This window comes from Aethalodelphis obliquidens, unplaced genomic scaffold, assembly GCF_003676395.1.
Source record: "Aethalodelphis obliquidens isolate GAN/ISIS:26980383/991018 unplaced genomic scaffold, ASM367639v1 scaffold1, whole genome shotgun sequence".
Taxonomy (NCBI): domain Eukaryota; kingdom Metazoa; phylum Chordata; class Mammalia; order Artiodactyla; family Delphinidae; genus Aethalodelphis; species Aethalodelphis obliquidens.
In genome coordinates, this window is record NW_020837945.1 from 102,879,661 (window position 1) to 102,893,270 (window position 13,610).

Genomic DNA, 13,610 nt, shown 5'->3' on the forward strand with positions numbered 1-13,610 from the left:
ATAAATGAGTTGGAAATTTCCCCATCCTATTCTGTTTTTTGGGGAAAAAAATGTGTAAAATTGGTATTTCTTCCGCAAATATGTGGTAGAATTCACCATGAAATCTTCTGGGCCTAGGGTTTTCTTTGTGAGAAGATTTTTTAACTACAAATTCAATTTATTTAATAGATATAGGGCTACTCAGTCCGTCTATTTCTTTTTATTTGAGCTTCAGCAGTTTGTATCTTTTCAAGAAATTTTTGTTTATCAAAGTTATTGAATTAATTAGCATAAAGTTGTTCATAATACATTCATAATAAACATCTTTTTAATATATGTAGGATTTGCTCTAGGATTACAGTATACATATTTAAGTTATTACAGTCTATGTTCAACTAATATTACACCACTTTACAGACAGCAGTAGACCCCTATCTACTTACATTTCCCCCATCCTGGACCTTATGCCACTACTGTCATACAGTTTACCCATACTGTCATACAATTATGTTATAAACTGTACAATACATTGTTACTATGTTTGCTTTAAAGAGTCAATTATCTTTTAATGAATTTTTTTAAATAAGGAAAAAACTTTTATATTTACATAAATAGTTTTTACTTCTGATTCTCTTCATTTCTTTAAGTAGGTATAAATTTCTATCTGACATCCTTTTCCTTGAAGGACTTTCTATGGCATTTCTTGTTGTACTACTCTGCTGGTAATAAATTCTATCAGCTTTTGTATGTCTTTTAAAAAATCTTTATTTTACCTTCATTTTATGAATATATTCTATTTGGGTAAAGATTTCTAGAATGATGGGGTATTATGTCTTCTGGTACTTAAAATGTGTTGCTCTACCATCTTCTAGTTTGCATTCTTTATTTGTCATGCTTATCTTTGTGCCTCTGTATGGAATACGTTATTTTCCTTTGACTAATTTAATTATTTTTTCTTTATTCCTGCTTTTAAGCAATTTGATTATCTGCCCCGTGTTGCTTTCTTCATGTGTCTTCTGATTGAGGTTTGCTGAGCTTTTGCTGTCTATGGGATTTGGTAATACTCTGTCATTATTTCTCCAGACATTTTTTCTACCCTCCTTGCATCTCTCTCCACCCCTTCTGAGACTCCTATGGCATATATATGAGGATACATGAAGGTTTCCCACAGTGCACTGATGCTGCATTCACTTTTCCATCTTCTTTTCTCTGTTTCATTTATGATAGTCTCCATTACTATGTCTTCAAGTTCACTAATCTTTCCTCCTAATAGTGTCTAATAACCTATTAATTTCATTCAGTATATTTTTATCTAAAACATCATATATTTCATCTCTACAAATTTAGTTTAGGTGTTATTTATACTTTCCATTTCTCTCTTCATCATGCTCATGTTTTTCTCTACCTTTTTCAACATATACTGTGTATTTATAATAGCTGATTTATTGTCCTTTCCTAAAAATTCTATTATCAATGCCATTTTTGTTTCTATTAATTAACATCTGTCTTCATTATGGGTCATCTTTTACTCCCCTTTGAATACGTGGTTATTTTTTATTAGATGCCAGACATTGTGATTTTTACATTGTCGGATACTAGATGCTTTGTATTCCTTTAAATATTTATGGACATTGTTCAGGGATGCAGAAATTTTCTTGGAAATGGATACTAGTTTTTTCCCTTTAAGTATTTTTAGGTTATGTTTTAGGATGTGGTTAATTTACTTGGAAATGGATACTTTTGAGATTTGCTTTTAACCCTTATTAGGCAGGTTTAGAACAGCCTTTAGTCTAGGATAGGGTTCAGCAAACTTTTTTTGTAAAGGACCACATGGTTACTAGTTAGGTTTTAGGGGCCACATATAATCTGTGGCATACTCTTCATTTGCTTTCAATAACCCTTTAAAAATGTAAAAACCATTCCTAGCTTGTGAACTGTACATAAAAGGCCAGATTTGACCCACATGTCATAGTTGTCTACCCCTCATCCAGGGTTATTTGACTCTCTTATCAATCCCTGGGAATAAAGAAGCTTTTCACTCTGGCTGGTACAAACACAAACTATTCCTGGAACTGTGTGAGCTCCATGGACTATTCTGACTAGTCTGAACCTTTCTGTATAAACATTTGAAAGCCAGGTCTCTAGAACTCTCTAGCTGTGCAGCTCTTTCCTCTCGAGTACTCTGCTCTTTCCATTATAAGTGGCTTGGCCACCATGAACTCTGCACTCTGTCTCCTCAACTAAGGGAGTCTGCCAGGTTCTGTATGGACTCCCGCACCCTGCAGTGAAGCCCAGAAACTCTCTTTAGCCTGTAGCTTGAGCAATCATAGGGCTCACCTTGTTTGTTCCCTTCTCTCAGAGATCACTCTCATGTACTGCCTGTTGTCCAATATCTGAAAGCCATTGTTTCATATATTTTGTCTGCTTATTTTGTTGTTTAAGATAAATCCTGTGCTTGCTAATCCATCCTGGACAGAAATGGCAGTAAAGAATACAATTTTTTTTTTCTGACCACGCGGCGCATTTTACAGGATCTTAGTTCCCCAACCAGGGATTGAACCCCAGCCCTCAGCAGTGGAAGTGCGGACTCCTAACCGCTGGACTGCCAGGGAATTCCCAAGATTACAATTTTTAAGTATTTGTTTACTTAAAATTAAATATTGATTCAAGCTCAAGTGAAAGCATCTCAGTTTATTTTTTTCCTATAACTTACGTAAATCAAATTATGTTCCTATATTACATGAACCACAGGAAGAAAACATTTTCTTAGGACAACTTTTTTGGAAAAGAAATTTCATATGTAAGTATAAATAAGAAAATGTCTATTATTATTGAAATGACAAATTTTCATTTAATTCTAATATTTCCTAAGAATGAGAAAGTTGTTAAAAATTATCATTAGCTAAAGAGAGGAAGCTATAGGACATGCCTCACCTAGATATTATAACTAGGACATATTCATATTTGTTTAAAATTTTTGAAATGTGGGACTGACATCATACTTGGTTAGTAAGTAAGCTTTATATTCAGAACAGCAATAGATATTTTTAGGGTTCTAACAATTTGGTTTTTAGAAAAAATAAAAGAGTTTCACTTATTTAAAAACTAGGACAGCAATTTTGGTATTATATATGTAAAGCCTTTAAATGTATAAAGTAAACAAATTCAAATTACATGGGTCTTTTAAAAACCATCAACTAATTGCTCTGAATAACTCTAATGACTTCTTTCAGACTTTGTTTAGAATGTAAATTACTTCAAATGACATGTTCACTATAATTTTATATCTTTTTCTATTTTTAAACTATTTCAACTTGTGGTGGTATTGCTTTCCAGCAATTAAGCTAAAAATGTGCCTTAAATATTCAACATTAGAACCTAAATTACATGAGCAATAACATCTCATCCATGAATTTCCAAGAAAAAAAATTTTATAATTTAACTCATGTTTCTTCCACTAACTGAAAAACAATAATACACCCGAGAAGAGACTTCCATTTAAAAAAATTTAAAAATAAAAAAAAATGCTACTTCTAACTTGAGATAAATTCACAGAAAACAAGTCTACCTTCACTGGAAGATATTAAGGTCATTCTAGTTCTATAATCAAATAATACATTTTCATGTTCTTATTTATCAATGAAGAATATCTTTTTTACAGAAATTAACTAAGATCATGCTAGACCCTCTGGAAAGCAAGGAAGTATAATATGCATGTTTCCTGCCCTCATGGAACTGACAATGTGTTTGTAAGACAGGGCATATAAACATAGGAAATAAAATAATAATGTATAAAACATAAGCAATTTGTGATTTAGTTTTAAAAAACAACATTTGTTGAAAGTCTGCTATGTCAGCAATTTTATACGTATTATGTCTAATCCTTTCAAAAATCTTTTAAGATGACCATATTAAATGGAACTCTTTGGTTGCAAATAAATCTCTCCAATCCCCTCCATTCTCTCTCTCCCTCTCTGTCCCTCTGTCCCTCTCTCTCTCTCTCTCTCTCTCTCTCTCTCTCTCTCTCTCACACACACACACACACACACACACACACACATACACTTTTCCTTCTCCTTTCAGATTGGTTTCATTCTAAAGATCAAAGGCTACCGAAACCTGAAACTGACTAGAGCTGTCTTGGGGCTTGCATTCTTATGCTCTCACAACCAGAGAGAAAATATAGCTTTTCTATCCCAGCTTCACCTTGAAAAAATAAAGGTTGAAGGGAAAATTCTAATTGGTCTGCCTTAGATAAATGTTCACATCTTGTTGAGATTATTGTCACCATAGGGATGAAGAATTATAATTGGTCCAAACAGAGGGGTCTTTTACCATTAGGAGAAGTAGCAGCACAATAAGGTCACTGAAAGATATGTCGTAAGCCACTATGTTCCTTCAGATACACCCAAGCTTCTTTTTATTACTCACTCAAGAAACACACAGCATGAGATTAAAAAAAAAGAGAGAGCATTTATGGAAAAAACAGAATGTAAGCCATTTTAATGCCAGTAATGTTTTTTTGAAAAAACCATGTCACTTGTCTCACTTTCCAAGTTTGGCTGATTTAATGTGTTTCTGTCTCCGCCAGGTTTTCTATAAAATCTCAAACAAGGATTATGACTTGTGGGCCAAATGTGACCTGCAGCCTGCTCTGAAATAAAGTTTTATTGGGGCAAAGCAATGTCTTCTATTTACACATTGTCTGTACCTCCTTTCATGCTTCTCAGTAGAGTTTAGAAGTTGTGACAGAGACTGTATGGTCCACAAAGCCTAAAATATTTACTGTCTTGCCCTTTACAGAAAAGTTTACATATTCCTGATCTACATGCTTGATTATATTCAGATTCAGTTGCTTAGACCAGAATACTTTGTATGTATGCTGTATATTTTTTTACATCATATTATGAAGCGCATAATATTTTACCATCCTACTTTTAGTGATAAGATGGAATCACCTCAAAAAGTTAAACATAAGTGACCATATGACCCACCAATTTCAATCCTAGGTATATACCAAAAGAAACTAAAAACATATGTCCCCACAAAGACTTGTACACAGATGCTCTTAGCAGTGTTACAATAGCCAAAAATAGAAAGAACCTAATTTCCATCAACTAATGAATGGATAAACAAAATGTGGTATATCCATACAATGGAATATTATTCAACCATTAAAAGGAACAAAATACTGATACATGCTACTACACAGATGACCATAAAAACATTATGGTAAGTGAAAGAAGCCATATCATTTGATTCTGTTTAAATGAAATGTCCAGAATAAGCAAATCCACAGAGAGAGGAGATAGATTAATTGTTGCCAAAAACTGGTGGGAAGGAGGAATGGGGACTTACTGCTAATAGGGATCAAGTTTCTTTTTGAAGTGTTAACAAAATGTTCTGGAATTAGATAGTGGTGATGGTTGCACCACTCTGTGATTATACTCAAAACCACTGAATTGTATACTTTAAAGGGTGAATTTTTATTGCATGTGAATTATTTCTCGATAAAGCTGTTATTTTTTAAAAGGATGAAATCAGAGGGTTCAAATTATATGACCCTGATCCCTCCATTATAAGATTTTCCCATCAAATTTTACCTCATACTTTTATTATTTATACATGATTGTTGCCCAGAAGCATTATTTCCTTAGAAGTTGCAAAACAGTGATTTTCTTATTCTACCATTCTCTCTGTACCTTTAGGCTGAACTTCTTCTATAAAGAATTTTCTTTCATCAGCTCTTCAGTTATATAAATATACAATTCATACAGGTAAGGCAGGATAAGCTTGGTTCTTTTCCTCTTTCAGTTTTTCACAGAAATGATTGGTGGTCTGGCAACCTCCAGTGGTGAATGGTGAGATATTTGTTTTGTTGTCTTTACAAACTAAAACTCACTATATATATATATACTGTGTTTCAATTCAATGCAGTCAGTCTTTTTGATGCTCAAATTGCCCTGTGCACTGGGAGCTCCTTTCCAGTTGGCTGCTATGCACTGTTGGCATGATTTCATTAGACTTTTTTTTTAACAGCATTATTAAGATATAATTCACATACTATTCACCCATTTAAGGTATACAATTCACTTGTTTTTAGTTTGTTCACAGAATTGCACAATTATCACCATAATGGATTTTTAGAACATTTCATTCCCCTACAAAGAAACCCCATGTCCATCAGTAGTAACTCCTCATTTCTCCTACCCCCAATCTATCCCCTGCCCTAGGCAACTATTAATCTACTTTCTGAATCTATAGATTTGCCTATAAAGGACATTTCATATAAATGGAATCATACAGTATGAAGTCTTTTCTGTCTACCTTCTTTCGCTTAGCATGTTTTCAAGATTCACCCCTATTGTAGCATTTATCAGTACTTTATTCCTTTTAATGGCTGAATAATATGCCATTGTACAGATATAGCACATTTTGTTTGTCCATTCACTAGCTGATGGACATTTGAGTTGATTCCAAGTTTTGGGTATTATGATATAATGCTGCTATGAACATTTGTGTACAAGTCTTTGTGTGGACATATGTTTTCAATTTTCTTGGGTATAGCTCTATTCCCTTTTTCTCCTTTTTGAGCTATAATTGTTATGCATAGTACATGTATATATGTTACAAACCCAACAATAGGTTATTCTACTTATTATCTTATATATTTTTTTATTTTAAAGAAGTTGAGAGAATAAAGGAGAGGAAGTATATAAACTAGAGTTGGTTAAATTAATCTCCTTACTTACTATTTTTGGTTCTCTTCCTTTGTCCCCATACATTCACATCGCCATCTGGCATCGTTTCCTTACTCCAACATAGCCTTACTCCCATCCACTTCCTTTGTGCTGTTCAAATATGGTTGCATTCCTATGTGTTATAGGACCAATAATTCATTTATATATGTAATTTCACAGAATTGCTTTTAAATTGTAGTTCAAAGAAATAAGCATCTTTTATGATTATATAATTACCTTTACCATTACTTTTTGGTTTTTGGTGTGCAGTTGAATTACAGTCCAGGTGTCACTTGCTTTTAGCCTGAAGAAGTCTTTAGTATTTCAGATAAAGTGATCTCCTAGCAACTAATTGTCTCCACTTTTGTTTATCTGGGAATGTCTTTATTTCACCTTTTTTGCAGAATTTAAGATTCTTAGTTGACAATTTTTTTCTTTCAGTTCTTTGAAAATGTCATCACACTACCTTCTGTCCTTCATTGTTTCTGAGAAGAAGTCATCTTTTAATCTTATGGAAGTTCCCTTGTGTGTAAAGAGTCCATTTTCTCCCCACTCCTTTTGAGATTTCCTTTTTGTCGTTGGCTTTTACTCTTTTCACTACAACATGTCTGGGTATGGACCCCTTGCATTTACCCTGCTTGGACTAGGTGAGTAGTTTCCCAGGGCACATATATAAATCTATGCTTACATTCCTTACATATGTACACTCCACCAGGAAGCAACAGTCAAAACACTGTGCTTTAGAGTTACTTTAAATAATTCATTTATGGGTGTGATTAATGCTACCAAATTGATATACAGCTAGATTTGTTTTATTTCCACTAGTTTTTAATATTTAATAGTTCCTTTTTATTCTTTAATTTTGTTTTTAATTATGTAAGCCAAAGTACCAAAGTCAAAAGACAATAAGGTGTATCACAAAAGTCTCGCATGAGTCCCATCTCCTCCTTGGTCCCTGACTGCCCCTCTAAGTAACCGTATTTGTTTATTTTGGTTAATCATTCCACTGTTTCTTTTTGAAAATGTAAGCATTGGTGTGTATGTACTCTTATTCCCCTTTTCTTATACACAAGATTGCATGTAAAAACACCATTCCCCACCTAGATCTTTTTATCCTTTTTACAACTACAAAGTACTCAGTTGTGTGGATATACCATAGTCTATTCAATCTGTCCCCTATTGATGGACATTTGGTAGTATTTTGTTTGTCAGTGTATTCATTTTCTACTCTTGCATAACAAATTACCACAAATTTAGTAACTTAAAACAACACAAATTTATTACCTCACAGTTCTCTGGGTCAGAAGTCTGCACACAGGTTGTCTGGGTCCTCTGCTTAGCATCCCACCAGGCTGAAATCAAAATGTTGGCCAAGGCTGTGATCTCATGTGAAGTTTGCAGTTCTCTTCCTCCTTCACTAGTATTTGCAGAATTCAGTTCCTTATGGTTGTAAAGTGAAATCCCTATTTTTTTTTCACTAGCTGTCATCTGGGATGACTTTCAGAAACTAGAAGCCTCTCTCAGGTCCTAACCACAGAACCCCCTCCAGAGGTCCTCTCACACGTGGAGCTTACTTCTCCAAAGCCATCAAGAGAATCTCTGCTTCGAGAAAGAAATATCGTATGATATCACGTATATGCAGAATCTAAAAGGAAATGATACAAATGAACGTATTTACAAAACAGAAATGGACTCAAAGACTTAAAGAATGATCTTATGGTTACCGTGGGGGAAAGGTGGAGGGAAGGGATAATTAGGGAATTTGAGATTGACATGTACACACTGCTATATTTAAAAAGGATAACCAACAAAGACCTACTGTATAGCACAGAGAACTCTGCTCAATGTTATGTGCAGCCTGGATGGGAGGGGAATCTGGGGGAGAATGGATACATGTATACGTACAGCTGAGTCGCTTTGCTGTGCACCTGAAACTATCACAACATTGTTAATCGGCTATACTTCAATATAAAATAAAAAGTTAAAAAAAAAAGGGTACAAGGAAACTTTGAGAAAAAAAAAGAGAGAGAGAATCTGTTTCAAGGACCCACCTGATTAGGTCAGGTCCACTCAGTATAATCCTCCTTTTGATTAACTCAAAGTCAACAGTTTAGGGACCTTAACTACATCTGAAAGATTCCTTTACATTTGCCATATAATATAGCCTAATCCTGAGAGGGATATCCTATGATATTCACAGATTCTGCTTGCACTGAAGAGGAGGGAGCTATGCAAGACATATGTTGGGGGGAGAGAATGGGTGGGTCTATCTTAGTATTCTGCCTACTACATTTAGAATTACAAATAATGCCTCAATGAAAAGCTCTGTGCGTTTGTTATTTTGTATTTTTTGCCAGTGTATCTTTGAGATGGATTCCTAAAAAAAAGATTATGCCTATGTAGTTGCTCTATATTGCCAAAGTTTCCTCCAGAGAGGTCAGACAATTTTACAATTCCATCAGCAATGTAAGAAAGAGTAGGTTTCCCAACAGCTTCACTAACAGAATATGATGTCAGACTTTTTGGTTTTTCCAATATAATTGATAATAACTGGTATCACTGTAATTTAAATTTGTATTTTTCTTATTATGAGAGGATTTAAGCATTTTTTTCATATGTTTAAGAGACATTCTGAGCTTTGAGTGTAATGTGTTCAAACTCTCTAGGTGATGGAGATGAGAAAGAAAATCTGGCATTGGGGAAAGTATAAAAAGACAATGACTTTTTGAAAAGCTCATGAAACCTATGCATCTGCTCCCCAAAATAATTTTATCTAAAAATACCCATGGGCATCTTTATACACAATTTATATTATTGCCTTGAATGCTTCTTGCTTTCACATAGGCAACATAGAAAAACAACACTTTATTAAAAAATTTTTCTCCATATTGTATATGATTGTAATTTCTATCTTTCTTTTGATTTCCTCACATATTATACCCATATTAACCTCATTCACTGCTCAAGCTTACTTCCCACCATGGGAGCCACAAAACACAGATGCTTATTCCCCAGCACCCCTGACATTTAGGGCATGGACTACTGGCACAGATTTGGCCAGTTAAATGCAGCAGCCTGGCATTCTCAATTTGGACAAAGAAGCAGGAACAGCACAAAGTCCATTATGGTGGCTGGGCCAGCAGCTGCTGGGTGTGATATTCAGCACCGTTAGCAACAGTGGTGAAAACTGAGGCATCCAGAGCCCTCTAGAGGCAGCAACGTGCTTCCCTGACTTTGATTCTGTTGTGCAACCTTGGCCATGGCTGTGGCTGCCTAGTTAGTCTGCCACTGTTCCTGTCGGCTTCACAAGGCTCATCTGCCAGCCCTCCCAGAAACTCTGGGAGCAGCCCCATATTCTTTCAGTAAAACCCTTTTCTGCTTTATCAACCCTGACTGGTATATTTCTTTTTTTTTTTTTTCTTGCAGAAATTAGTGGCAACTTCCTGAAAATGTGAAATAAATCAAGTCGTTCCAGTGAAATGAAAATTAGCTTGATGACTGCTCAGAAATGAGAATCCTGAAGTTATTTTGCAAGAATAAGAAGTTACATTACAGTGATCTTTGACATTACACACTTGTCAGCATTAATATCCAACTTATTTCCACTTCTGGTTTCTAATAAGTGCTTAATCACAAAGATGTGAATTATTGTAACCTTCAAGACAGCTGGAGGCCTCGCTGCCCCCATGATCTTTAGGTAAAATTTTCTTGTACTCAATAATTTCATGGCTCATGAAATCCAAAGCTCAATCTCAAGGTTTCTACTAGTTCTGCGCCAACTGGCATTTGCCTGGCCTCACCTCTAAGCTCTGATGTCCTTACATCCTACCTTATCCATCCAACAATAACTCCATCTCGGCTCCCTTTTCACACACAAGCTTTTGTGTTATTTATAGATGTGACCGAACCTTTCTTTTGGTTGGGGGAAAGCACAGAAAGGTCACATCAAGTAATGTTGTACCATTTTACTGACTCTAAATTTTTCTTTCTATTAGACAAAGCAGTGGTGGTCATTCTTTGAAGCTTTGGGACTCATCAATATCCAGACACCAAGAGGGCTCCCCTTTTACCCAGTGATAATCTTGTACCTTGTCTTTGTTGTTTCTGTACCACTTCTTTGTACTGACCCTCCCCAATCTGCAAGAGGCAGCCACGATGCCTTGAAAAGGATTCAAATTATAAAAGCAGGCATACAAAAAGCAAAACACACAGTGTAGAGTTTTGGGGGTTTTGTTGGATCTCTGGATTTTGTTCAACTTTTGATTTCTGTTTTACATCTACAACGGGCTGTTACGTGGAAAACAGGAAAGTCCTGAGGGAATTTAATCAGAATACTTTATTAGAAAGAAAGTTGAAGGAGAGGCAGACAGGTCCCTCAAGGGAACTAAATGAGGATTACTGGGTAAGGAGGTGACAGGGAAAAGAGCATGTACTAGAGCACATGAGAGGAAGTAGGAGGAAGAGCTGAATCACAAAGATGGGGTGGGGGAGGGATGGCAAGTGAATGAGCAGAGTCATCATCAAGGGCAGCCAGATTCCTAAAGCATCTTCTGCAAGGAGGCTGATGGAAGCTGAGCCAATGCCCAGTCACCACCCGTGGCCATTGCAGTGAGAGCCAGACAGCTCAGTTACTACTGATACACTGAGGGGCTATGGAGACTTTCTTTTCATTGCTGATGGGGGAGGGCTTGTCACCCATGGGTCATCCACCAGAAGGACATTTATCTGGACTCTACCACATCCAAAATGTGTCCTATAGACACTTCATTTTTCAAAAGCCCAGGATTTGCAAAAGTCCCCCAGAGAGGGAGTTGGAAGACAGAGGGGCAAGTCACCAGTTCCAGCATTGGGCACAACTGAGCAGTGACAAAATCTATCCTAGTTACACATTTATCAACAAATGATTTCCAACAGACAGTTCTCTCAAAGAGGAATTTGGGGGTCAGCTCTTAAATGTTACAACAATTTCTCTGCAGTAAATGAAATAAAAAACTACCATCGGGCTTCCCTGGTGGCGCGGTGGTTGGGAGTCTGCCTGCCGATGCGGGGGACAAGGGTTTGTGCCCCGGTCCGGGAAGATCCCACATGCCATGGAGCGGCTGGGCCCATGAGCCATGGCCGATGACCCTGCGCTTCCAGAGCTTGTGCTCCGCAACGGGAGAGGCCACAACCGTGAGAGGCCCACGTACCGCAAAAAAAAAAAAAAAAAAAAAAAAAAAAAAAAATACCATCATTTGATTTGCAAAATTAAAATAATCTTGTGTCAAGGAACACTAGGATTCTCCAGGTCTCTGAACTGACCACAAGTCAAGTTATCTCTTTTGGCTTCACATCAGTGGTGGTATCTGTAATTGTCAGGGTTCTCCAGAGAATTGTACCAAGAGGATATAGATAAAGATATAGATATAGATATATAGATATAGATGATATAGAGATAATAAGAAATTGGCTCACATGATTATGGAGGCCGGCAAGTCCCAGGAGGTCCAACAGCACAGTTTCAGTCCAAAGGCTGGCAGGTTGGAGACTCAGGAAGCAACAATGTTTCAATTTGAGTTCAAAGGCAAGAAAAAAAAATCAATATCCCAGTTCAAAGGCAGTTAGGCAGGAAGAATTCTGTCTTACTCAGAAGAGGGTCAGACTTCTCGTCCTATTCAGACTTTCAACTGATTAGATGAGGCTTACCCACATTAGGGAAGACAACCTCCTTTACTCAACCTATCAATTTAAATGTGAAGCTCATCCAAAAACACAGAAACACCCAGAATATTTAACCAAATATCTGGGCACACCATGGTCTAATCAAGTGGACACATAAAATTAACCATCACAGTATCTTTAGCAAAGTCTGAATCTTTGGTGCTGTCTTTGTCAGCAAGGAAGGAATTTCAAATCCAAACTCCTATTTTAAGGTTATCTCAGCAAAATAACTTCTAAACAAACTCTACCATATTGCCAGGAGTCTACATACAATGCTATCTTCTCAGTATCCCCATTTCCAGACTACAAAAGTACTTCTTCCAGCACCAGAAAATTCACACATTTGGTCACCTCCAGTAGCAGCTTGGTCAAAGAGCTTGTCATTTTTTTTTTTTTTTTTTGTGGTACACGGGCCTCTCACTGCTGTGGCCTCTTCCGTTAAGGAGCACAGGCTCTAGACGCTCAGGCCCAGCGGGCATGGCTCACGGGCCCAGCTTTTCCGCGGCACATGGGATCTTCCTGGTCCAGGGCACGAACCCGTGTCACCTGCATCGGCAGGCGGATTCTCAACCACTGCGCCACCAGGGAAGCCCCGAGCTTGTCATTTTTCAGTGGCACCCACAATTATCACTGCAGAAACTTGAATCAAAAGATTTACTCAAGTGTGTGACCAAAACTATTTGCCAGGAAAGTCAGGCCGTGAATGAGCTGCTCCCATGCCAAAACTGAGAGTAAATTTACTTTCTTTTTCTCTCAAAAGAAAAGAAATTACCGTCTGATATCCAACCACTAGTTTCAAGGTTTGATCTCGGGAAACCATAAATTGTGTAATACAGAAGAACTTTGTATCTGGCTCCCATTTCTTGACAAAACCTCTTGAAAGATGCTAGTTGTGAATTTAATGCTTCTCCTAGCAGTAAGCAGGGCTTCTTTCAGGACTTTTGACAGGGTTTTGATGCCAACACATGCCTGTGTCAAAGACAGTGAATCACTGCAACATGTCACAAGGCAGGAAAGCCTAGTGCAGCGCCAAGCATCCAGGGACCCCATCTGTACACAGGGTATCACGATTTTTCTTTCAGACAAAGTTTTGCTTGGCTAAGATACACTGCACCATTTTGAAACTGTTGACAACCCTTCCAGTTTCCAGAAGAGAAGTTGGACTTTTTCTCTGATGGCATCAGCATGCAC

General features: G+C 36.8%; 1 protein-coding gene across 2 annotated transcripts in view; it reads right to left on the reverse strand.

Moving 5' to 3' along the window:
* Positions 1–12,801, reverse strand: part of OTOL1 (otolin 1) — a 64,617-nt gene extending 51,816 nt beyond the window's left edge. The window contains exons 1-4 of one of the 2 annotated variants that reach the window (XM_027112552.1): positions 12,174–12,801; positions 8,294–8,364; positions 8,004–8,071; positions 6,732–6,852 (exon numbers count right to left, since the gene is read on the reverse strand). In XM_027112552.1, the coding sequence (XP_026968353.1) occupies positions 6,732–6,816 (85 nt within the window). In that variant the 5' untranslated portion in view covers positions 6,817–6,852; positions 8,004–8,071; positions 8,294–8,364; positions 12,174–12,801. The remainder of the gene's footprint in view (positions 1–6,731; positions 6,853–8,003; positions 8,072–8,293; positions 8,365–12,173) is intronic. The other variant, XM_027112542.1, reaches the window with a different exon arrangement.
* Between the last annotated feature and the right edge of the window lie 809 nt (positions 12,802–13,610).